Source organism: Schistocerca americana, chromosome 1 (assembly GCF_021461395.2).
Source record: "Schistocerca americana isolate TAMUIC-IGC-003095 chromosome 1, iqSchAmer2.1, whole genome shotgun sequence".
NCBI lineage: Eukaryota > Metazoa > Arthropoda > Insecta > Orthoptera > Acrididae > Schistocerca > Schistocerca americana.
The window spans coordinates 415893463-415921114 of NC_060119.1; the positions used below are offsets into that span (position 1 = coordinate 415893463).

General features: G+C 42.5%; 1 protein-coding gene across 1 annotated transcript in view; it reads left to right on the top strand.

Annotated features, from left to right (window-relative positions):
- LOC124555078 (kinesin-like protein KIF12) overlaps positions 1-27652 on the top strand; it is a 653823-nt gene that overhangs the window by 212551 nt on the left and 413620 nt on the right. Inside the window, exon 4 of the mRNA XM_047128907.1 lies at positions 17017-17109. Coding sequence (XP_046984863.1) covers positions 17017-17109 — 93 coding nt within the window. The remainder of the gene's footprint in view (positions 1-17016; positions 17110-27652) is intronic.

Genomic DNA, 27652 nt, shown 5'->3' on the forward strand with positions numbered 1-27652 from the left:
TGTTTCTTTGAAATAGGCGTCCAATGCCGACAAAATTTCGTCGTCCGACAGAGTTGCTATGTCCCGTCGGGGAAACAATTTCACTATCACACGGTACGTTTGCACGCCGACACAAGACAATAAGTGAGGCTGCCGCTCGTTACCTTGAATTCTGTAGGCGGCGAGATGAAATCCAAACTGGCGTGACCATTCCGTCCAGGACTCTTGCGCCGGGTCGTAGTGCCTAAAAGGCGGTGCAACTGCGAGTTGTGGCTGCGGTAGCGGTGAAGCGGCGGCTGCCGCATCGGTTTGAATGGCACATTGACCCTGGACGAGCTGTCCAAGGGCATCCAATAACGCCTGCGTCTGCTGATTCTGCAAGCGATAAAATTCGGACAGTACATCTGGCGAAGCCATGACACAAGTAAATGTAAGCAATTAGAAAGAACACGTTTCCCTCGTCGCCAATGATGTGTTGGTAAATGTGCCAACACCTTGTAGATAGGGGAAGCCGACATTTCATACGATCACTATCAGACTATGTAAGGCTAATGGCGCCTTGCTAGGTCGTAGCCATGGACTTAGCTGAAGGCTATTCTAACTGTCTCTCGGCAAATGAGAGAAAGGCTTCGTCAGTGTAGTCGCTAGCAAAGTCGTCGTACAACTGGGGCGAGTGCTAGTCCGTATCTCGAGACCTGCCTTGTGGTGGCGCTCGGTCTGCGATCACACAGTGGCGACACGCGGGTCCGACATGTACTAAATGGACCGCGGCCGATTTAAGCTACCACCTAGCAAGTGTGGTGTCTGGCGGTGACACCACAATTATGATGGGTTAAAGGCTAGGAAAGTGAAAGAGAAACTGGAGATGAAACCCGATGTTGGCACATAGCCTGCTTCCCCCAAACAGCTCCAAGTTGGTCACTGTACTCATCATACCCTTCCGATCACTATTACGTGCTTTCACTTCCACTGTGGAGAGGTTTTGGATTTAAGGTAGGATTCTAGCACAAAGATCAAGTTCATTCCACCATATCTTCTCTCTTTATCTGCCGAACACTGGCGATGTAGTTGTGTTTTACCAACAGGATTCGAATGAACTTTTTGCAAATCGAACACCAACGCATCAGTATGAGCTAACGAACTCGATTGTGGGTACCATTCATATTCGTTTATTTATTTATTTTTGTCTACACGAAAACAAGTGTAGTCGTGGTCTTTAACCCGAAGACCGGTTTGATGCAGTTCTCCACGCTTTGTAGCCTCGCCATGCTCGTGGTCTAGGGTAGACGGCACCGTAGCTCACCGTTGTCGATCAGGAGATTGCCCACCCTTTGTAATAAAAGTTACTGAGGTAAGCTTCATCGACAGAGTTTGAAAGATATTATGTGACATCCGCCAAGAACCTCTGACATAACGACGAAGGAACATGTTGAAATAAGGAAGACAAGAAAAAAGTTGTCAGCGTCGTTGCCTCTAGACCTCAGAGGTGCCGGGTCGAATGTTTTTTTTTCGTTCTGGGACAGGGTTTTGCGTTGTTATAATCATTTCATCATAACAAATACGCGCAAACTTATTAAAATCTTCGGGGCTATTATGCCGTGGTCTTTCTTGTTGAGAACCAATGTATCCTCCTCATCTGCGGAGGAAATCTCCAAGGAGAGTTGTAGCCTTTTCGGAGGTCCGACGGACATGGTTGATATTTCACAAATACGCGCAAGACGTGGGAGTGATGTCAGCTGTTGAACAACCCTAGCCGGGGCCCCACGGTTAAAATTCCATGCATCATTTCACTGTATCTCTGCATAAGTATTGCAACCAACATTCATTTGAATCTACAATTTTTAACCTTTACGCTTCTCTGAATTACCAGATAGACGACTTCTTGATGCCTCAGGATGCGTTCTGCCAATCGATTCCTTTTCTTTCTTAAAATCTGCCATACATTTCTTTCCTCTGAAATTCGATTAAGTACCTATTCATATAATGTTCAGAATTCTTCCGTAGCACCACAGATCAAAAGCATAACTTCCCTTCTGGTCTGAAATTTTTGTCGCCCTCGTTTCATTCCCATACAAGCGACATTACTTCCTAAAACTGAAATTTATATTCTATGCTAAAAAATTTCTCAGCGTAATATTCCTAAACAAATTATTTCAAAGAAACACATGTTTGAACGTTTGCCATCTTTTTCCTAGGAATTATAAAAAAAACGGTACTTCCTCGATTGGTACAGATATGCTCCACAAGAATTTCATTGAAATGTGTGTTGAGGCTCAATTGAGAAAAACAGTGTACGAACGAAAGACGATTGATAACCCTTATTTACGCAATCAAAGACACATCACACTTTGTTGCAGGGTGACAATTTCGTTCTGGATCAAAATATTTCTTCGAGCACAATGTCTTCAGTAGGTCACTGGTTCAACAAATACGAGTAGCACTCGAAACTAAAGTTATTTGTAAATGTACAGTGCTGAATACTATATTTGTTGATCGATGTACAACTTAGGAAACTAAAGAGACCAGTAATTTCAGAGTTCAGAAATGAAAAGCGACGTGCTGAAGGTATTTCCCGGGCTCTGTGTATGGTGCACGTGGCTGCGGAGCTTCCAGTAAGATCGGTTTCGCAGAGTGCCGCAGTGTGATGGCGGATCGAAGCGTTCCATTTGGCGAGGTGTCAGCCGCGCACAAAGCGACTGACGCCCGCAGAGCCTCTCGGACAAAAGACCACGCCGTGCCAGGGCGCGCTGGCCGTTCTTGCACCACAACTCTCGCCTGAAGAGGCCACTGCTGGGCCGAAACAGTACCAACCACTATTAGTGATGTTTCCTTGAGTGTGAGCCTACCCACAAAATGGTAGCACGCTTTTCTGCATGTTAACATTTCCGGATGTGCACTGTACCCCGTAACTGGAGCTCCAATTGTCAGTTTTGCTGTTGATCAGTTGGTATCAAGTGATGTCGCAATCAAAGCACGGACAACGACTTCTGAAAGTGCTAAGAACAGATCAGCGTCTTAAGGAAATGCCTCCAATGGTCGGAGAAGACTGTCCGCGTTCCTGCTCGTATCCTGATAATTCTGGGAATTTCAGAGCGGCAGTTTCAGTCTGAACAATTCTCTCCACGTAGACCTGGGCAGACGGAAACCCTATAACTCAGAAATAGTCGAAGAAGGATACACAAATTCGTATAATCGACTTCCTCAACTTGCCCTTCGGTAGATGGCCACATTTTCTGATAAACTGGACCAAGGCCAAACAGCTTGTAGATGGTGGCAGAGACGAGCACAGTAGAATTGAATCTAGTGCCGAGAAAGTTAGTTGCCTAACATGTCTCTATACATGCTTGCTAGACATGTAGGATAATGATTCTGAAGATCGAGAATTATAGTACCTGAAGAAAACTTCGCAAACCAAGGTCGCTAACAAACATTTTATTAGACGGCCGGTTTCGACAGAGCTATGCTGTCATCATTGGATCTTATGCTTTTGTGTTTTTGCAACATATTATCCGTCAGTGTTACAAGTCGCTTCAAATTGAATATATACGCCCCACTACCATGAAGATCAATATACATTGGAATGTCAGTTGTAAAAGTGTTAAGTAAATACATAAATGTAACTGTGTTCCACCGATTTCAAGTGTTCATGATTACTACCAGCTGGTAGAGACTCTTTGTAAAACCGAAATCGGATTCCATCTCGATCTGGCGACTTATCTGCGTCAGGGATATTCATACTAAGCCCTAAATACGGGAGTCTGTGCGTTAGCAAAACGTCGGTGTGTTTGAGCGATTCTCATGCCTGAATGATTTCTGAAAAGCGATGTTTAGTACTTCGACTTTCCTTTTGCTGTCTTCCGCTGCTACACCAGACTGGTCAACAAGTGATGAGTAGAACCTTAGATCCACGATTTTACATAGGATCAGAATTTTCTCATGTTCTCGGCAAGATCCTGTGCTAAGATAGGAAGGTCGTAGTTGTATGCTTCGCGCATAGATATTTTTACAGCCGTACGAATTTCTGCTAACTTTTACCTGTTGTAATTCGCGCGTTCTCTTTTGAACTAATAGTGTAACAGCCCTTGCTTCCCCAACAGTTTCTGAATTTCGTTGTTAAGCCACGGTGGGTCTTTACCGTCCTTAATCTACTTACTCGGCACATACTTTTCCAGGCAGGACTTACGTACAACCCGTTTAAACGTTGCCCATGGTTTCTCTATGCCCGTCATACCGGAACACTCATTGTCTAACTGGGATGCCAACAACTGGTTATCTGCTGTTTTTAGCAGACTCTCCTAACCTTCTTACTTGATTTGTTAACTTTAGTAACCATAGTCGCTATAATGTTATCATGGCCACTATTCCCTGTCTCCATACTGGCGCCGTCGCTAAGATCAGTCTTGTTTGTGGCTAGAAGGTCTAAAATATTTCCACTGAGTTTGAGCTGTCTAACTAGCTGCTCAGAACAGATTTCGAAAAACTTATTCAAAAGTACTTCGGAAGACTGTCTGGCTATATTCCCTATAATGAATCCATAGACGCCCCAGTCTACACTCGTTACACTAAAGTCGCCTCCAACTAATATTGCACGCTCTGGGTATTTCAGCGCTAATGACAGTAGACTTTCTTGGAATGGCTCTAAAATTGTCACAGCAGAATCGCGCGGCTGGTAAAAGCATCCAACAGTTAACTTTATCTAACCTAGACATTCTATACGCTACTAGACAACTTCCCTGTCACACTGAAATTCAACCTCAAAGATGGAATATTTTTGTCAAATGCAATGCACACTCCCTCTCCTGTGGCATCTAATCTGTCCTTTCGAGATACACACCGGTCGCATCGAAGTTGTGAATGTGACTGGAGGGACAATGGGTCTATCGTGCCGTGTTTTATTTTCGAAACACGGGCCACTTGAAATAAACTTTTACTTGTTACCATTGCCACAGCTTTCAGTGACTCCGAAGATATTACATCAATTCCGGCTGCCTTTCTTGAGCTCAAATCATTCAGTGTCGCGATAAACTACAACTACATTACTGGATCACCTGTTTCTCCCTCATCATCTTCCTCCACCTCTTCCGTCGCACTTCGGTACAGTTGCCCTTCCTCGCGCAGTCCTCCCATGTACTGGTGCCATTTGTCTTCCCACTTTTTAGCATTTGTTAGAAGTTTTCCGTCTCCACGGCGTACTTAAGCAACTTACATTTTGATTCTCCGAATTTACCTTGTTTCTGGACCAGGACATAGGATTGGGGCTCAGATTCTGCATGTTTTAGCTGAAGATCATTCTAGATTTGTTCGTTGGTAGTGATTTGAGCTCTCATTACATTCAATCGTAACGTTATGTCTCAGTTACATTTCCGGCTATCGACTTCGTGTCGCTTTTGGTTTCCACGCGTTACGTGGTTTGTGGCAGTGACCGGCCTTGTCTGTTTCAAGTTATATCACAAAAGTTGATGTTGATTAAATCTGGAGGTTATTCGAGTAAGAGCGCGTGACAATTCCGTTGCCTTTGCGGTCTGTCCACGATTTTTTTTTGTCAGTTACTCCATTGCTGTCGGAAATAGGAAAGAAGCTCACTGACATTGCATTCTGTGGTGAATTGTGAAGTATTTATGTAGCTGCAGATTATGTAATTGTAGTTGTATACTAAACACGTTGTTAATGTATGAACTATGCGTTATGAACTCAAACCTCTTACATTTAAAATGTTTGAAGTATGATGCTACATTTATTTTTGACCTGAAGATGAACGTTAAGCAGTCGATGCCAGTTACTTTATGAAATTGTTTAGTGATTATGTCTATGAAGTGAACACTTCGAAAAGTTTCAGTCACAATGATGGCTGTACTCCGTACTTCGTGAAGAAACTTCATACATATTTTGGGATAGAACTAACAGCGGAAACTCCTCGTTGCAGGAAGTTGTCCGACGTGAAACTACGCAGAGTAGCTGCGGAAAGTGAGTGCGGCTCACAGCAGTTTCCGTAAGGAGGCCAACAAATGCTGCCTTTCCCAGGTCAACGTCCACAGCTACGAGCACGCGACGGGCGCCGTGCTAAGTCGAGCGCTCAGTTCCAGATCTTCCTACTCTGCAGCACGCGACTTCCTTTCCTGATGAGAGTGACCTTGCCTGCCCTGTTATTTTGCCCTTCTATTTGAATACTGCAGTTTTTCTGTGCGAGGGTACGTCCCCAGATGTACCTTGCGACACACGTTGTTTCTTTAGCAGGAACGTGTCACCAGTGTGATATTCTGTGTGTCTCGTCACCAGTTTGTGGTCGGTGTGGCGGACACCACGAATTTTTATGTGGTTGGAGCTTTGAGAAAGCAATTAATTAAATCTTTTCGTACATCAGTATGTAACTAAACTGATCAGTTCTCTTTTAAACGTACAACCACTGACCAGCTAATTATAATCATAGTAGCATTTTATTCGGAATGTAAGCGAGGCAATAATCTGACTGTTTACAGTACATTCCATCCCCTCATCCTAAGTGGCCTTAATTTCGTACAGTCACCCGCCCTTCTCTTTTGTTAAGACTAGACGCTCACTTACAGAAAAGCAGCAGCTGTCGCTGATTCTATCTACTGTGAGAAATCGCTATCTGGTGGATTAATTCAGGATCATCTACAACTACTTCATATTTACGTTCTGTTAAGCACTGTCAAGTATACGGCAGAGGGTATTTCCGATGGTCCAACTTTTCAGGGTTTTGCTCATTCCATTCGCTCACGGAGTGTAGGAAAAACGCTTACTTCAGGAGGTCCGTGCATACAATAAGTCGTCCAATCTTGGAATCGCGGACCCTACGGGAGCGGTATGTAGTGAGTTTTAATGAGTTTTAATACATTGCTAGATTCCTCATGCAAAGCTTTTTCTTAAAATTTTATAAGCAGGTTTTTGTGTGATAAGTGTCGTAAAACGTCTGTCAATACAGAGTTTGTACTTCCGTGACCTTGTCTCATGGCTTACACAAACCTGTGCTGCCCTTCTTTGTATACATCCAATATCCCCTGTTCTCCCTATTTGGTGTGGGTCCACCACATTTGAGCAATTTTCTGCGATGGGTCATACAAGTGTTTTGTAAGCAATCTGCTTTGCAAACTGCATTTTCCAAGTATAGTGCCAACGAGCTGTAGTCTGATCGTGCAATGTAGGATTTGACGGCCGGTGTTTGCATCCGCGGTGATTTCCGTTATGTGCGCATTAGACCGCAGTCTGAGAGATTATTCTGTGCCTAATATTTCGTCTGCAACTGTAGGAGACATTATCAGAGTGTGTCAAGATTCAGAGGTGCCAAACATAAACTCAGCTTCAGCAGACGCCTGAGTGCACTATGCCCATTCAACGAAAGTCACGTAGGACTTACTAATGACAATCTATGTATTTATTTCATTTCAGACAAACATACAAATTTTTACACCCATGCATTTGTATGTATTGAATGATTCCAGTTGTCACTCACTGATATTGTAGTTTGTGATACTTTTTTTTGCCTTTTGTGAAATGCGGATCTTACATTTCTGAACGTTTAAAGCCAACTGCTAATTTTTGCACCACTTTCAAATCTTATCAAGGACTGATTGAATATTTGTGCAGCTTTCGTCAGGCATTACTTCACTGCAGGTAACTGGACCATTTGCGAGAAGCCAGAGGTTACTCTTAATGTTGTCTGCAAGGTCATTTATAGAGACCCGATTGTATGCATTTGCATGTTGCATATGCATTTGCATATTTGGCTCCTTTCCACCGGTTATTGCATATTTTAACTAAAAACTAATGCCGATGCATATTTCCGCTCTATGTTAACATATTTTAAAAATTTAGATGGGCGGTCTCTAGCTCGATCTAGTTGTGATATCTCACAGTTTGATCGCGACCTTGAACTACGTGCAATCGCGAAACGAGAGGCCACAGTCTAGCGACATCATTACAGAAGAGGAGTCATTACAGAAGAGGAACAGGAACAGGCAGACAGAGTCACGCCCCTGTGCCCGCGCTCCGACTAAACCTCTCCGCTGTCATACAGTACGCATCGGCAAATATTAAATTAAACTACGCAAGCTTATATTCGCATGTTCATTGTTTCAGCTTAGCTTTTTATTTACTTTTACATAGTTGAACGTGTTTACGACGTGTAGTGTGTAAAGTAGTGTGCGCCATATAGCCCGAAATAAGAAACGTCGTTTTGTGCATATCGGACCAACCTGGAACATTTACATATGACGGAATTGTTTTATATTGTAGAGTTTGCTAAAAAAACGCTTCGCGCAAAAAAAATTTCAAATGGACTAATACGTCAAGACAACTCTTCATATCGCAGGAATGCAGAAGAAAGGACCACGACAACAACATCTGACAACAGTTGCAGTAGCAGGGAATAGTCCAAAGGTAATCAAGTCGGTTTAATATGAATCTTTGTGAAGCATTCATTGCAAACAATAGTCCTCTTCACAAACTTACAAACCTTGTCCTCAAAAGTTTGCTGCGGAAATATTGCTTACATAAAAATATACCAGATAAATCATCACTGCGTAAAAATTACATACCGACAATTTATGCAAATGTTCTGGAAGAAATATGCAATGAACTCGATGACAGCATTATCTGGATGTCAGTTGACGAAACTACATACACTTGTGGTCGTTACATTGCAAATTTAATTTCTGGTGCTTTAAAAGAAGAGCTTTCTTCTTCCTGTTTAGCGGCCTGCAAAGAGTTTGAAAAAGTAAATCATTATCAACAGATTTGTGAATGAGGATATTAGAAAAATATTTCCAGAATCTTCTGCATATGAAAGGGTGTTTGTGTTTAGTTCAGATGCTGCTCCCTATATGATCAAAGCAGGAAAAGCCCTCCGAGTATTTTATCCCAATTAGATTCATGTGACGTGCTTTGCTAGTGGAGTACATCGCCTTGCTGAAGAAGTACGTTCCATGTTGGTGAATGTAAATAAACTGAATTCATCCACTAAGACCTACAAAGAAAAACTACCAATTGTGCCTTTACATTCCGAACCAGTGGCAGCTCGTTGGGGTACGCGGGTCGAAGCTGTGGTGTTCTACAATGAACATTTCGAGGCCATTAGAGGGGTAGTAAACGACTTCGATACTGCAGAGGCTTTGGTAGTTGCCAGTGCAAGGAAGCTTTTAATGATTCACGTATTAAAAAGAAATTGCTGTGATTAGCACTCATTTTTCCCATATACCCGCAAGTACTAAAAAGCTTGAAAATCAAGTTTGGCGTTGATTGCATCTAATCAGTTAATGAATAAAATTATTCTAGTGAACTACTCATTGCCGAAGATATTCCCAAGAAAACTTAAAGAAAAGTTTGAAAACATTTTAAACAATAACCCAGGCTTTGACACTTGTGCCAAATTGATAAGTTTTCTGAAGAGGATAGGTGAACTTTTACCGGAAACAGTAAGTGCCAACAAAGCACCCAAATTCTGCCAGTTACCTCAACTGATGTAGAACGGTTCTTTTCTGCTTATAAAAATGTTTTGAGTGATCGAAGACACAATCTTACTGGCGAACGTTTGGAACAGTAGTTGGTCGTTTATGTTTACAAAAGTAGAAAAATGTAAAATAAATTGTAAATGGTGCTTTGGTCCAATAGTATTAATTACAAGTTAATGCTGTTCAAAAAAATCATGATTGTATGTTGTTGTCTAAATAAAATATTACGGAGTTTTTGAGCGTGCCCCTCTCCGTGCAATATATCTCGAAGTTGATCCTGTACATATCGACTGTTCCGCTGCGACTCACTCGCATCGCAACCGCTTGTTACTGACAACAATAGCAAAGCATGAACAATTCTTGAAACACGGTATGCGTCCCCATGTTGCAAATTTTTAAAAAATAAGCCCAGAAAGGCCCCCTTTCTAACCTCTGCCGTGTGGCCGTGCGGTTAAAGGCGCTTCAGTCTGGAGCCGCGTGACCGCTACGGTCGCAGGTTCGAATCCTGCCTCGGGCATGGATGTGTGTGATGTCCTTAGGTTAGTTAGGTTTAAGTAGTTCTAAGTTCTAGGGGACTTATGACCACGGATGTTGAGTCCCATAGTGCTCAGAGCCATTTGAACCTAACCTCTGCCAGAAAATATTCAGAAGATGATATCAGCATACTATATGTACAGATTTTTCGCGCGGCCGACGCTCTTCCTCGTAACTGATACGCACAGGTTCGATTATGAGATGTAATGCACGCAGTAACTAATACGTTTTTTAATTCTTTGATCTTGCATATTTCGATATTTTTAATGCATTTTTAAGCATTTCTCATTTATATTTGTATGTACATATATATAGGTTTTCACGAAGCATATAATCCGGTCTGTGGTAATTAAAAATCAACATAAACAACAGGGATTCCAGCACACTTCACTAGGGCACTATAATCGACGAACCTCCGTCCAGAGAACATTCTGCTTCTTCCCTATCAAGAAATCCTAAGTCCAGGTCGAAGAGGTTCATAGGATCTGTGAACCTACAAAAAAATGTAACAACGTAAAATGAATCAAAACGTTTGAAAGTGTGAGAAAAGTATGAGTAAGCTGTAAGGGAAGACGGGTAACATACAGTACGTACAAGAAACAAGAAGAAAACACTAAGAACTGTGGAGCGTGAACGAAATGCTCAGATTCATTTTTACCTTGAAAAAGCAATGACGGAAATAAAAGACAGGCTCAGGAGTGGGATTTAAATTCAGATTGAAAGGATATCAGTGATAAGATTTGCTGATAACTTTGCTATCCTCAGCGAAAGTGAAGAAGAAGAATTATAGAGTATGTTGAATGGAATGAACAGTCTAATGAGTACAGAATTTGGATTGAGAGTAAACCGGAAAAAGACCAAAGTAATGAGAAGCAGCAGAAATGAGAGCAGCGAGAAACTTAACACCATAATTAGTGATCACCGAAGTAAACGAAGTGAAGGTAATTTGGTACGTTGGAAGCAAAATAACGCATGACTGACGAAACAAGAAGGACAAAAAAAGCAGACCGGAGCAGGGAAGAGGACATTCCTGTCTACCTCTATCAAACATAGGCCTTTGAAGCACAGCACTGTATGATAGTGAACCATGGACTGTTGAAAAACCGGGAAAGAAGAGAGTCGAAGCACATGAGTTGCGTCCGTCTCGATAGCTGAGTGGTCAGCGTGACGGATTGCTGTGCAAAGGGTCCTGGGTTCGATTCCTGGCAGGGTCGGAGATTTTCTCCGCTCAGGGACTGGGTGTTTCGTTGTCTTCATCTCATCTCTCTCGACACGCAAATCAAAGTGCCGTCAATGAAAACGACTTGCACCAGGCGACTGGTCTACCCGACGGGAGGCCCTAGCCACACATTTCATTTCATTGCACTGCAGAAGCATGTTATAAATAAGGTGGACTGACAAGACAAGCAGTGTAGAAAGAGACATAAGGGAAACACTGAGAAGAAGAAAGGAAAGGGTGATAGGGCATACATATGTTAAGGCATTAGCGAATAACTCCCATTGGGTTAGGTGGAACTGTAGAGGGTAAAAACGGTAGAGGAGGACAGAGACTGGAATATAACCTACAAATAATTGAAGACGTAGAGTGCAAATGCTGCTCTGAATCGAAGAGATAGACCCAAGAGAGGAATCCATGGTGGGCTACATCAAACGAGTCAGAAGACTGATAGCTCAAAACATTACCACAAGCATGTCGATAGCTGCTTGTCAGTTATGATTTCTGTCCCTTACGTTTAGCATTCTGTGTATGAGAAATTCTACGTCGTTGTAATTTTAAGTTGTTTACTTTTTCTTACCTCTTTCATATACAGAATGATTCGGCAATGATGTTACAAAATTCCAGGAATGACGGAGAATGGTGAATGTATCAGTTTAAGTTAAGATATCCTGGTCCGGAAACGACCGAATCAATAGTTGCAAACGAAAATCGTTCTGATATCTTTGGCTGAGATTTTTGCTTTTCATTTTTAGAGAGGAGGTAGTATGAACCAAAATATGAAAAAAATCGTCGAGTTAACTTGGGCGGTAAAGTGCATGCCTTGAGGGCTATGAGCACTTGTTCACTAGAATAGATGTTTCACAGTAGCAAAGACCGACATGCGCTGATAGCTCGTAAGGTATGCACTTTAGAGCCCACGTTTTCTAAACATTTTTTTTCTAGTTTTGGTCCATACCACCTCCCCTCAAAAAATGGAAAGCAAAGATTTTACAGTAGAAGCGGTCCAATGCAAAATGTATCAGAATGATTTTCGCTTGTAACTTTCATCTCGGTCGTTTCGGGATCATGGCTCTTTGCTTCAAACTGATACGTTAACCCTTCTTCATCATTCATGAAAGTCTGTAGCGTAATCGCGCAATTACCCTCTGTAATTCAAGTTCACACTTCTCATTGGCAGTCGAGCTTTAGTGCAGACTCTTGCTTTAACTGAAGCTTGACCAAATCTTTCTCGGTATCTAACATTTTATTTGAGAAGAGAAACTTTATTATCCACTATAAATTCTGTATAGTCATCCTTAAGTTTTTAAAATTATACACTTATTTTAAATGTCTGCCTTTTACCTTTTTCACACAGCTGCCATGTTTCACCAATTCCTATATATCAAAGGTGTATTTTTTCAAATTGATCATTTGTTACAGGCCTGCCTACTTCATCGGCTCCTCAGTGCGGATTCACCCCAGTAAAGCGTTTCATAATATCTTTTTTTCCCTATTTTTTATTCTCATAATTGGTAATATAATGATATATAATAGGGAAACCATATCTCATTGGTAAAGGAGAAACATGTTTGTGAAAAACGTATTTGCTCTGTGTTCAAATATTGCATTTAACATAGCAAAACTTCCAGAAGTTGTAAAAGTGGTGATTGGAAAGCCGCTGCTCTTTCGTCTTCTCTTCTGTGCTGTAGCCTTTTGTTGTTAGGAGCTCAAGCTCAGGAGATGTGTGTTTCGTCGTTGTCAATGTATTTGATCGATAAAGATTATTTAAATCTGTCTGTTGTGTCGTCTCCGTTATTGATTCTAACCCTGTTAATACAGTTTTAAATATGGCTGTCTCTCAGCAACCGTATACAAGTTTGGTCATAGGAATCACACAGGCAGCCGTTTGCAAATAACTGTTTGTTACTCTGACCTTAGTTTCGACACCTCTAAGGATGTCTTCATCAGAATGAAATTTTAAGAAAGCACGAAGTTACATTGCGAGAGGGCAGTGGTCGAGGTTTCGAGCAAATATACTCAAGTCAAAAATTACAACTTGTCTGATGTTGTTCCTAGCATGGCATACATAAATGCCAAAGGGTGGAACGTGTTTAATTTTAATTTCTGACATCAGCTTATGTGCTCGAAACTTTGACCATTGCCTTCTCGCAATGTAACTTTACGGTTTCTTAAAATTTCATCCTGATAAAGACATCCTCAGAGGTGACGAAACCTAGGTAAATGTACCAAACAGTTACTTACAACGGGTTGACTGTGTGATACGTGTGTTATCTCTTAATCATTTATCAAAAAACTGGCGAGGGTGGCGGCGGTTGTTCGAACATGAACGATCGATATAATTAGTGTTCTTTCGTTAGTTACTTTTCAAGTAAGTGCACGAACCTATCTGAGATATACCAATCATTTTTCGGCTGTATGCAATATTTTGGCAATTAAAACTGCGAGTGTCTGATCGGTTTCCTTTTCCGAACAATGACGTCTCCCAGCCTACTCAGTGGCCTAATACCTCGCAGAGCTGTAAATAATGTTCAATAGTGTGGATTTCTATCACGTAAACTGTTGTATAAAATGACAGAACTTTGCTGTAACGCACTACATTGTGCACTTTTTAGTAAAATTATCCATCCTCAGTGGGGGGTCGTCTCCATGTCGCGGCTATGTTATTGTTTTAGACTGCACCACTTGTAAACTGCTAAATTAATGCCGCACCTTTGAGAGACCATTAACTTTAGTTAACTATCATTACGAGACAGGGGGGGGGGGGGGGGTGACGCCTCACCAGTACATCGCATCAGAGACCAAGTAGCTGTCATCTCATCATAACACAAGTGATCGTTTATCTAGTACTCTAGCTGTGCCCACCAATAAAACACAAATACTCGAAAGTTCCTGTTTGCCGCGCCGCCGATCCCGGGACCTTCGCATTTAACGGGCAAGTGCTCTACCGAGCTATTCAAGGACGGCTCACGATCCTCCCTCACAGCTTTGCTTCAGCCAGTACCTCATTTCCTACCTTACACAATTGTGAGGAGCTATCTTGAGTCTCGCTTGGATAGCTCAGTCGATAGAGCACTTGCCCATGAAATGTGAAGGTGTCTGCTTCGAGACGGTTTCCGGAAGAGAGTTTTAAACTGCCAGGAAGTTTCAAATTAGCGCACAATCCACTGCAGAGTGAAACATCATTGTGCACTGGGAAACTCTTCCCCTGTTGTTGCCGTCCGCCTCCGCGCACAATTCAATGCCCAGTTGCTTTTGAGGAGAGGCTAAAGCAATGCTTTCTGTGATCCTAACAAAGTTCCGCAAAAATTAACGTGTATATACTGTTTTCTCACTGTCTTCTGCAAGTTACGCTTCTTTGTGTTTTTATTTCTCAACCAGTCACGTCACTTTCTTTTCCCCCGCCTTCATTAACTGCGTTTCATCACTTTCGTCTTTCTCTCCCTGTTGGATCCCTCCTCTCGTGTCTAGCAGCCAGTGCTCTTAGTTTAAATCAATCGGCCTGTAATTTGTTTCATTTTGTGCTTATCAAGAACGAATACTGTAGAAACTGTGTTTTTCCTGCACTATCTGTGCCTTAGTAATTTCTAAATGCTTGATTCCATATTAGATGTAAGTTATAATATGCTTATCGCAAGAAATGTTATTTAAAATTCACTGATCAACCAGCTATCTGAATTTGACCGAGGGCAGATTGTTATGACCCGAAGGCTCGTCACGAGTGAGTCAGAAACTGCACGACTCGTCGCGTGTTCGAGAAGTGCTGTGGTGAGTGTGTTCAACACGTAGCAAAACGAAGGCGGAACCACGTCCAGATGTTGTGGGGTTGATCTCCAACCCACATCACAGATGTCGGACGTCGTAGGCTAGGCAGACTGGTAAAACAGGGCAGGTGGCGAGCTGTGGCGGAACTAACATCAGACTTTAATGCTGGGCAGAGTATAAGTGTGTCTGAACGCGCAGTGCACCAAACACTCCTAACGATGGGCCTTCGCAGCCGGCGACTCACGCATGTACCACCGTTAACACCACGACATCGACAACTACGGCTGAAATGAAATGGCTCAAATGGCTCTGAGCACTATGGGACTTAACTTCTGAGGTCATCAGTCCCCTAGAACTTAGAACTACTTAAACCTAACTAACCTAAGGACATCACACATATCCATGCCCGAGGCAGGATTCGAACCTGCGATCGGAGCAGTCACGCGGTTCCAGACTGTAGCGCCTAGAACCGCTTGGCCACTCCGGCCGGCGACTGCAATGAGCACGTGACTATCGACACTGGACCATGGAGCAGTAGCACAGCGTTGGATGGTTTGATGAATCGCCATATCTCTTCTAATGCCGATGGGAAGCCGCAAATCCGTCGTCTTCCAGGGGAACAGCTCCTTGACACCTGTACTGCGGCAAGCTGGCGGCGGTTCCATTATGCTCTGGGGAACAATCAAGAGAGCATCCATGGGTCCGTTGGAGCTCGTACAAGGCACCCATGACGCCAAGGAGTATCGTACACTGGTTGCAGATCATGTGCACCACTTCATTACGGTCATCTTACCCAACAGCAGTGACATTTTTCAAGAAGATGATGCGCCATGTGAGAAGGTCAGGAATGTGACTGAGTGGTTCGAGGAACACAGTGGCGGATTCCAATTGCTGTGCTGTCCGCAGCTCGTGGTCGTGCGGTAGCGTTCTCGGTTCCCTTACTCCAGGTAAGGACCTGGAACGTCATAGTATACCCAACATAATGGCATCGCCATATATAAAAATAACGAAAATGTGTAGAGATTTGTGACAGATTGGCCATTGATTTGCCATTAGGATACCGTTTTCTTGTCGAAGGAAATGAATGCATATTAATCAGACGTTGGAAACTAATTGCTTGGTGCGCGATTGTAGTTACGAAGCGAACGAACGGTGCAGGTCATCATGGCTGCGGTTGTTTCAGATTTACGCGCCAAATGGTAATCAGACGAACAACGCAGCATAATGATGTGCTCAATATTTTAAGTAGCGTCGCTGAACTGAATGAACATACAAAGCTGACAAAACAGCTAGGGAACATGTCTTTAAAGAACACAATGTTTACAGCCGGTACAAAGTAGAGGAACTGGTAAGAATAGTAGGCAGTGACGAAATTTTCCTCCGATGACATACCAGTCGAGTTGGTACGTGACTGGAAGGACCTTGCACTACATCTGCACACACAAGTCACCTGATTCCCGTAAATTCCGGACGGGGGCGATGAGCTCTCACGCCACATTCAATTACATTCCATCATTCCATATTCCATACGTGATCGATCGGTTTCAGATCTGGCGACCTGGGGAGGGGGTGTTGCAGCACAGCAATTCAAATGGTTCAAATGGCTCTGAGCACTATGGGACTTAACATTTATGGTCATCAGTCCCCTAGAACTTAGAACTACTTAAACCTAACTAACCTACGGACAGCACACAACACCCAGTCATCACGAGGCAGAGAAAATCCCTGACCGCGCCGGGAATCGAACCCGGGAAAGTTCATGCCTTTATTGCGTTGAGGCTTGAGCGCCATGCATCATCCAATGCATCATCCAATGTCATCACTCTACATTACTGACAAACGCAGTATCTAAGTAAATCAACCGCAGTCTTCTATAAATTAAGACTGTGTATAAGTGAATATCTATTCAGAATAGTGATGGCGCAACATTCTGTCTGAATAGTTGCAGTAGTCTTACTTTCCTCGCAAATGAGTGTTCATTGTAGAATTTGCAGACCGTTTGTGAGAACAATTTGATGTGCTGTGTCGGTGAGTGCCCGCTGTTTGGTGTTGCAGGAGCAGCTCCAGCTCGGACCTGCTGGAGGTGAGCACCACCGGGTCGCTGAGGTCGCCCTCCACTCCAGAGGACAACATCAACGTCGTCGTGCGGTAAGTCGCGCTTACTGGCTCCTGTTCGTGGATTTTTAGAAGAGCATTTCGACTGACTTGAAGGAGAACAGTCATCTCTGTATGTACTGAAGTGTGTAGAGACAGGTACTTGTAGTCGAATCCCGACGATGAACGTGGCGGCGTCGATGGTCACTGTTTTATACTAGCTTAGCGCCTGCAGCTTCGCTCGCGTAGACTGCTATTCTAAGGCTGCGACATCAACACCGCCACGTTCATCGTCGTGATTCGACTGCAAGCACCTGTCTCCACACACTTCAGTACATACGAAGTGGCGCATGTTACTGTTGACTGTTCTCCTTATATATATTTATGTTTTTCACAAATTGCAGAACCTTCTAGACTTTTCACGTTAATTAAGGCCAAAAAGTGATTTTTGTACCTTGCGTCCAAAGTTGTTGTTAATCGTGTCTTTTGCGTTTTTGTGGTGATATTTCCGTAGGAGCTTGCATCCCCTAGCACATATTCCTTATATCTAACTGCTAAGTGAAATACCACTTTCATATACTCAGATTTAAAACTTTTTTTGACACAACGAATTATTTTATTTAAAATTTTTATCCCATACTTCGCCCCTTACGGGCTGAATATCCGAAAACAGTGAAACACGTATGTTTTTGTCTCTAACCGAACAGTCAAATACCAATTTTAATTTGAAACGCATTAGTAGTTCTTTAATACTGACTTATTAAAAAAATTTCACCCACTGTTCACCCAGTTATTGGTTAAATTTGTAAAATGCTGAAACACCCAGTTATTTATTCCTGACTGAGAAACCAAATACCAATTTTAGTAGATCTAGCTTCAAAATTGCCTTAATAAAAACATTTTCAAAAACCTTTCCATCCCCTGTTTCAGTCCTTTAGGGGTGGAATTAGGAACTATCCCTTCGCAAACGATGCCTGAAATATACGATTCACACCCTATCCAAATTCCAAGCGTCTATCTTTAACGGGTTGGGCTGAACGATGATGAGTCAGCCAATTAGGACATTGTCTTTTATGTACACATAGATTAGACGCTGCTTTATACAGGGATGATTTTACTAGAATTCGCACCATTCTTCACAAATAGGAAGAGTTAATTGATAGGATTATTCTCAACAGCACTGACAGCAAACTAACGTCACCGACAATAGTTGGGTTACGCATACTGGCGCCACAAGCAGCAGATGAGATAGAGAAAGAATCTGCAGACATTGATCAAGTGTTGCAATATGTGATGGCAAATGAAAATCTAATAATCATGGGTGATTGTGCGATAACTCAGATTATCTTTGGCGACACCGTATGCCGTTAGAAATAGTAATGACTGTCACATACGTGTGAACTGTTCAGCTCAGTCCAAAATAAAAATTTATGTGATGCAGCCAGCATTCACATGCATGTCTTTCACTTACGTCCCCCGTCTCAGAGTCAAAGTCCAAGGGCTTCAATTACACGGAACCTCAGAAGAAAAATGCACGGTTAAAAGTATTGTCTCAGTTAGCTTTTAGCTAGCTGGCTCTATTCTAGCAATCGTCACTCGAAATAATTACATGAGTAGTTCAGTATTCCAGGTACATGATAAACATAATTATCTATGTAGAGCCGAGAAACGTCTTTATCACTTTCACTAAATCGTTAAATTATTGTTTACTGGAATCTTGAAGTGCAATGAGAATTCCGAAAAGAGAAAATCTTCGTAATATTATTGATCTAAATCTCGTAGTGCAATGTGATATTCATAAAAAATCTATATTAAAGTCATTCAGTATAAGATTAAATGCACATTGTGTTTTTTAAGCTTGCAGCGACGTGCATTTACAACACGTCCTTGATATCAAGAATATCGTAAAGTTATAGCTTCAAATGGAATCAAATAAGATACCTGATTAAAACGTGTCTTGCTTTCTGTTTAGCTGAATGTCACTGGTATTATATCGGTTCGCTGCGTGGTGGTTCCAAGTGGAGTTATGTCCATTAAATGATTTCAGATATACTTTTAGTAATAAATCGTATCTTTACTTATGGATTTCAGTATGCACAGTGATTCTTATAAATGTTTAAAAACCACCGAAGCAACGTAGATGACGCTGAGACAAGTAATTTTATATAAGACACAAAGGGCCGCAAATGTCGAGAAATACTCCAGAAGTGGATGACAAACGTTGAATACGTGACGTCGCCAGATGACGTACGTCGCCTCACGTGCAGCAGTGGAATCTATCCGTCTCTTACACATGATCATCCCAAACCAAATCAAGTGTTCACGTCAGTGTGGTCCCTTGCCTACGGGCGTGACATTAGCGCTTGGGGCTCAGGGTTCGATCTTGTATCTAGCCGGCAGCAGTTTTTTGCACTGCGGTAGACAGTTATGTGTCTACATTGACATAATATTCATTACTTTATTTACCGGTCTCGCGGTCCCCGCTGATTGGTTGCGAAGTACAGTAGAACAAAAGCCTATCACATTGCGTCGCAAGTAATTGAGTATAACCTTCTGAACTGCATCGCTACCAGCAAAAGAAGTTCGTGTTCATTACTAAATAAATTCTGTAAACAAAAACAGAAAGAACAAAAGGAAAGAAGCACAAAATAAAAACAGTTTTTGCTTGGTTACAGCGAGGACAATAATTTTGTAACTTCTACATCTGCAAAAGGTGTTTGAAAACAGAGTAGCCTGGCCGGGCAATCTGTAGCACTGTCCACAACCGGAGAAGGTAGGACCGACAAGCCCAGTCGTTGCGCGTCCTGCGTGATGCGTCATCTGGCGACGTCACATGTTCAACGTTTGTCGACCGCCTTCGGGGGATTTCCCGACATTTGGGGCCCCTTGTGTCTTATATTAAATTACTTGTGTCACAGGTCAGCACCATCTGCGTCGCTTCGGGTTTTTTTTAAACATTAATAAGAATTACTCTGTAAAGAGAGAAACAGTCTATTTCCCTGTCTGAATACCCCATCAGAACATCTGTCCTGAGTGATTTACTACGGTTATTTTCTGTGGAACATAAAAGCCTTTGCATTTCGTTGCAAGGGCGGTCATCTGTGCCAAGTTGTGCATGAATACCAAGCAGCGTAATAAAACAATTGTTAGGAAATCAGTTAAAAGTGCATATGAGAATTAGCACAACTATCTGTTTCTGTGCATTTATTTTCTGCTTTCAAACAAATATGAGATCTTTATGTTTTTACGTCGTAATTATTGAAAGAAAAGCTAGATTCCTTGACCACATTTACATATGCATACAATTATAAACGATGGCACAAAACGCCTACACATCAGGTAAATACCCAGTAATAAAGTTACAAATATTAAAATTACGCTTTAGTTCCGATATTAGCAAATTCGCTACGTATCCATATCAGTTTTTAACCATATGGCTACACGAAAAATTACCTTAAATGCACCAGTCCTGGCAAGCATGAGCTAAGAAGTCAAGGAAAATTAAAAGTTTTTTTTTTTTTTTAAATAAAATGGAGCACACGGTAGTAGACAATAACGGATTTCGCATAAAGAAACAATATCTGGCCGTCAATGATCATGAGCGAGATCTTCGTATTCTCTCGCTTGCTATGCGTAAGCTATTAGACGTAAAGACAAAATGAATAGGACCTTTTCTGTATAAAATTTAAATTAGCTAAATTTTGTATCGGCGTATGTTTTCGCTAGTGGCCGTAGTTTTCGAGCTATTCAAGAAAAACCTACGAAATTGACCTTCAAACGCACCCCCTCCCCCAGTATCAGCACCCATCGGTCAGGATTTCTAGTATGTTTGCTCTTCATGACAAACCCACTGTATAAAAATTTGCGACTGCATGAATTATTTCCCACATTCGCCCTTTCTTGGTGTTCATGGCTTGGCCTTATTATGCCACCGCCTTAGTCGAACACTTACAAACCGCAAAATCGACGTTTGTGTAAATTTTACTTAACAGTTTTGTGAATTTTAACAGCATAAAAAAAAGAATTAAATGGTTGCATTCGTCAGCCCTCCTGACTACGAAACTACTGCACTTAGAAGGATTAAGTTTGGATCCAACAGTCAAAGTAATTAGTTTTAAAGTAACGTTTACTAGAGTCGTTTTTCTTTTAGTGCCCTCACGGGTATATTTACTAGTCGACTACGCTGGTGGCGTTATACCCCGATCAATGGAAAGTAAAAAATGTCGAATACCGGGAGTATTTCGTGTAGCCGGAAATTTTTATACAGTGGTAGGAGGGAGTGCTGCGAACAACGCACTGGAAATCCTGACTAGTGAGAGATGAGTGTCGGGGAGGAGGTGCGTTTGAAGACCAAATTTGTAGTTTTTCTTGAATAACTCGAAAACCGTGGCCTACAGTGAAAACGTATCCCAATGCCAAATTCAACTTCATTAAAAGTCCTACGGAAAGACTCTGCTCAATTTTTCTGTGGGGCTAATAGTTCGCGCGTAGAGAGCGAAAGAATATCAAAAATCTTCCACCTGGTTTTTGAAGGCCAGATATAACATTGCAGGTTGCATTAAACGACAGCAGTAGGGGCAGCTGAATCAGCCTGAGTACCAGATACATTACATTACACTATTTTTTCATTGACAACGATGCTACGAGAATATATATTGTAGTTTCAGACGATGTTAATTCCATCTAGTGGCAGCTGCTGGCAACGTATGACTGAACCTGGAGTCTGATAGATGTGTCTCGCAGTGACTACAAACTCAGCAGCAGAGTCCGGCGTTTGACATGTGATGAAATAGAATTTCGTACCAGAAAAAGCAAGAACCAAGTATAAATATCTCCTCTTATATGCTAAATACCCGTTGTGAAGAATAAAACTGCTGATAGGAATTCTTTTCTAATGTGTGTACCACCATTCAGGCAACAACGTAATGACGTGCAACCAGCTGCGATAAATGGATTATGCACTATAAACGAATTGGAAGAGGAGGACTTTAAAATTGTTCCCAAATAAATTAAAGTGTACGCATTCTCCTGAAATTGAATCGATTCATTACAATTGTAGTGTTGTAGTATGAGACAGAATAGAAGACAGAGTTATGGATCATTACGGGCAAGGCAGTAAGAATGAGGAGTCAGCTATTTCAGGTAGCAATGGCGAATACAACATTCAAAAATCGCAGAAGGAGGAAGTAAAGTCGCTAAAAGCCTAAAGCAATGGGATTATTCCAGCTGGATTATAATGTGCCGTGAATTGGCGTTTCAAGGTACAGTTCAATTCGTTCCCCATTTGTTGGCTGTTGTCAGCACTCAGATAAGTTCCCGTCATGACAGAGCGTGAGAGTAACTACAAAATAGCAGAAAGCAGTGCTGTGGCATCCCCCCCGTGGATCCTCTATGACCTGATTCCTTTCCACCATCTGCTCCTTTTCCTCGAACATATCCGCATCCTCTACACCTCCTGCCGCCTTCATCCCCCTCATCCCCTGGTTGCTCCTCTCCAACCCCTGCCTTCTGCCGTGCCTTCGTGCCTTCAGCTTTGTGTCCCCCCTACCCTTTACCTCTACACCCTTCATCTCCTTTCCCAAGGGGCTTCCATCGACTCCCCTTCCCAGATGATGCCTCTCTCCATTTATCCCTCCTATCAACTCTGATTCCCACCTCCCCCTACCTTCCTCTGTCCCTTTTCCTGGCCTCCCTCTCCCCCCTTTCCCTCCTGTATTTCCCCTCTACCCTCTCTCTGCCTTCCTTCTCTCCCCCTAGTCCTTTTTGCTCTCCCCTCCACTGGCTTTCCCACTCCTTCTTGCGTCCACCCAGCCCCCCCCCTTTTCTATGTCCCCTCTCTCCATCGCCTCCCCCTTTTTTTATTTTCCTCTCCTCCCCACTTTTCCCCCACATCGGTCCGGGTCCTGCCCCCCCCCCCCCATCTGCCACCGTGTCATCTGTATAGTGATGTTTTAAGTGACTGTTCAGTGTTATGCATCCCCCGTCAGTGTTGTGACCAGCCACCATACTGTCGCTAGTTGTGTTTTTTATCTCATGTGAACAGAAACCAGACTGTTGCCTTGTTTTTTTTAACTGTGCCTGTCTACTTATTGTGTGTCTTCATCCGCATTGTCACCGCACTGTTTTTATATTTTAAATTCCACAACTTTCCGCCATTTTACACTTTTTTATGTCACCGTTTTAGCGCCTTTTTTCTTGTTTTTTATATTCTCATTATGCTTTTTAACTTTTCTGTGTGAGCAGCATATTACGCTGCTGCCAACCCGCCCCCCCCCCCCCCCAGAGGGGGAATCGAAATGCAACAAAGGAAAAAATTGCTGTGGCGAGACTACGAGTGGTCATCAGGGACAGAGGGAAGCAGCCTTGTGTGGGTCAAGGAAGTGGAAATAACACCTGACAGTACTAGGGACAATGGGGAACTGCAGCAGGACTAGACGTCGCTTGCAGTGGTGGGCCAGGGTTGATGCACCAGCTGGGGTGGTTCAGCTGGCGAATAGCGGCACCTGAGAAGACGAGGACCGTTGAATACTCGCAGTCTGTGATAGAGGACTCGCCATTATGGAGGATGGAGTGGCAGCTCTCATCATGGAGACTGCAAGCTAATGGAGTTTCAGTGGACACAAGGACAGTATGTAGACAGCCATTGAGGAGGCAGAGCAACAAACGAGCAACTGAGATGGGAGTCGGCTGTACAAGGATTGGCAAGTTCTCGTGGCCAGCAGTGCAGGCAGTGATGGTGGAGTTGGTGACTGAGCTAGCAGTGAAGTGTTATCAAGATGAGACATCGGTTCCTGTTCTAGGTGAGTGGACGGGCCCTAGAATCGTGGCTCGAAAGAAGATGGTGGTGACGAGACGCAGTCATATGTTATTAGCTGTAGTGTCTGCTCTCGGAAGGCAGTGCGCAGGAGGAATGTTGTGCTACTTCTGCTCGGTTGAACACTGATGTGTAAACATCTGTGTCTGGCTGTGTTTCAGCTTCATCTGTGCTAGTTATTTTGCCGACAATAAATATCAACACCCGAAGCAATTAGTAGTACACTTCACCGTCGCCGGCCCACCAGATGCACAACATGATGATTCGTGGTGTAGGTCTTTGCCCGGGAAGTTACTTTCTTTTCCTTATTTTAGTGTAAAGACACCGTTTCTCATCACCAGTAACGACATAGGGTAGGAATGGTCGGTGTTGTTCATGAGCCAGTTGATGACGAGCAAGCAGAGATGCACCTGCTGATTTCCGTGATTTTGGATTAGAGCATGCGGTACCCACACACCTGAAGTTTGAACCTTTCTCGTTACATGCAAATGTCGCACGTTCGTGGATTGATTAATCACATTTGCCAATTCTAGAGTACACTGACGTGGTTAATTGTGGATTAATCCGTTTAAACGATCATTATCGAACCCCGAAGATCTTCCTGAACGTGGAGAGTCACTAACGTCAAGACGATCCTCCGTAAAACGATAAAACTGTTTTCTTGCTGTACTCTGTCCAATGGCATTATCCTCACACACGGCGGAAATGTTTCTGGCTACATCCGCTGCAGTCACCCCTCTGTTCACCTCAAACAGAAGAATATGTCGGAAATGTTCCGATTTCTCCACTTAGCACTCCATTTTCTAGCGTTGACAGCTCAACTCGCTATCTCCAAATGACAAAATCTAAACTCAAATAGCAATAGTGAGCTACAAATAAAAAATGGGAATCGATAAATAAACCCATAGAAACCAGAATACCAACACGTAAAACAAAAACACTACGAACTTATGCATCAACCTAACATTTTGCCATAACGGTAGGGCCGCTGCAAGACATAGCGTTGTTATCTGAAATAAGTCAAATAGGACGAGAATTTATACGAATTAAAAACCCTAAGGGTGTACCTTACAATATTGTCAATTGTGCTTAACTGTTTTATTTTCCTGATTTTGAGATTTATGGTCTTGGTTGAATTATTGTTCAGATTTATTTCGTCTTGTGGCCAGCATTGTGTAGCCTGATTTAGTGTGCCTTAATTATCTACTATTTCTTTTGTTCATTATTGTATCACTATTAGTTTTGGTGCATGGTGTGCCTACTTAAGTTGGTTTAATTTTGGATATTGTGTCCTGAGCTGGAACCTTGCTACTTTATTTTTCTTGAGATTCCTTGCAGCTTGAATAGTTATTAGAAAAACGGTTTTCTATAGTTTTGCGCCCTCCGTGTTTCTATAAAGCTAATATTATTTGAAGGGCAGGAATTTTTCCATTTGGCATGTTACGCCAGATATTAAGTTAAAGAGTAACTGCGGATTTAGTTTCGGTCGTTTTCCTTGTGGCTTCTTTTTACTCATGCGCTCTGATTTATTATATTGTGTTGTTAATAAATGTGCTGGAAATTTGTAAAGCGTTTTTCGCCCACACAATACCCAGCCACTTCCACTCCCACCGTTTGCTGTGCCACAGCATCATGGTTAGACAGAGATTCCGAAATCAAGTACTGAATTGTAAACTTTCCCCAGGAAGATGAAGAGTGGGCTGAAGTTTGCGCGAATTGTTCGGAAGAGCCAGTGTGGAAAGGAGTGGGATACTCAAGTACAGACGAGCGATGATGTGCTGATGAAATTCTCTAAGGCTGTAGATGCTGCAATAGCCAATACTACAACGGGCAGTTCCGCTGACGAAGAATGGATACGTCTAAAAAGGGCAATCACAGCTGTACAGACAAATATAGCTACAAGGAAGATAACAGGGAACAAACGATCAAATGGCTCTGAGCACTATGGGACTTAACATCTGAGGTCATCAGTCCCCTAGAACTTAGAACTACTTAAACCTAACTAACCTAAGGACATCACACACATCCATGCCCGAGGCAGGATTCGAACCTGCGACCGTAGCGGTCGCGCGGTTCCAGACTGAAGCGCCTAGAACCGCTCGGCCACAAACGCTGAGTAACAGGAGAAGTACTTCATTTGATCTATAAATGAAGGAAATACAAAAGTGTTCTGCGGAATACGGGAAGACAGCGCATTAATCTATCAAAAATAAAATAAACAGGTAGTGCAAGGAAGCCAAGGCGAAATGGCTGCAGGAAAGATGTGAAGACATCGAAAAGGAAATGGTGATTGAGAGAGATGATTTTGTGTACAGAGAAGACAAAAATTCCTTCATTGAAATTAAAAGCAAAAGTATTAACATAAAGAGTGCAGAAGAGAGATGAGATAGATGAAAAGAGCACGCTGAAGGCCATTACGATGGGGAGGAATAGTACGTTGACGCGATAGAAGAAGAAATTGGAGTCAATATGAAAGACAATAGGAGAACCAGTGCGAAACAGAGTTTAACAGAGCTTTGGAAGAACTGCGATCAAATAAGGTGGACGGTGTACGTAGCATTTTTGCAGAATTTCTAAAATCAATGGGGGAAGTGACAATCAAACGATTAATCAAGTGCGTGTGTAGAATTTGTGAGACTGGAGACACACTAACAGACTTCCGGAAAAGTATCATCTACATAATATCGAAGAAAACAATGGCACATAAGAGCGAAAAGCATCGTACGATCAGCTTAACATCTCATACAACCAAGTCCGTGACAAACATAACGTATAGCAGAATGGAAAAGGAAGTTGATCCGTATCTCTTAGACGACGATCACGTTGGCCTTAGGCCAGCTACAAGCAGTAGATATAAATTCTAGTGTTACATATTTTCCTTCTTAAAAACTTTCAAGCATCACTACTGATTAAAAAGAAGCAGAGGTAAGTTTCTGTCTCTACCTAGACATATGAAAACCTCTCCGAATCAGAAACGATGCCGGCACAACCTACCTCATCAGAGCATTTTGGAATACTCAGATACAGTCGACCACATTCTATACAATGGGGCTATAATATATTACAGGAAACCGTCATTCCAAAACGTCTCTGAAGCCTACCGCTCCCTCAAGCTTATCATATACAATGATCGCCTTTCGCAAATCAGCCACAACCCGTCCACGGATGCTCACTGTAAGAAGTCCCACTGTCTCTTCAGACACAACCCTAGTCTTTAGTCTCCTCCTAAACGCAAAATCTGCGGTAAGTCCCATCCAATGTATTACCCCTATGGCGGATCCAAATCAACTCTTACACTCAGACTGACAGTCCCAATAGGTCCAGTTAATAATCCCGTCCACCCAAGAAATTTCCTCTATCCATGACACACAGCATTTGCTTCTTCACAATTACCCCCACCCTCCCCCTTCCCCCAAGACATCTAACCCTTCCAACGTTCCAATATCGTAAGTCTCATTTCTCTCTCGCTGCCACCTCCATTTCTGACCTTAAAATTTCCACTCCACTTTTTTAGAATCATCAATTTTCTGAGTAGCCTGATGTGGCTCACCACGAAATCCTTCCCTGTGTCAAACTCTGCATCTCATGGTAGCACGTCCATTCTTCCGAAAATTGAGGCCATTGTTCTATATTAGTTGACATCTTTTATCGAGGAATGTCTTGTTTGCCTGTACTAGTCTTTTTCTTACATCCTTATTTGCTCGTCTATCAATTGATAATTTACGTCCAAGGTAGCAGAATCCCTTCACTTTCTCTACTTAGTGGTTCCTAGTGTTGATGTTA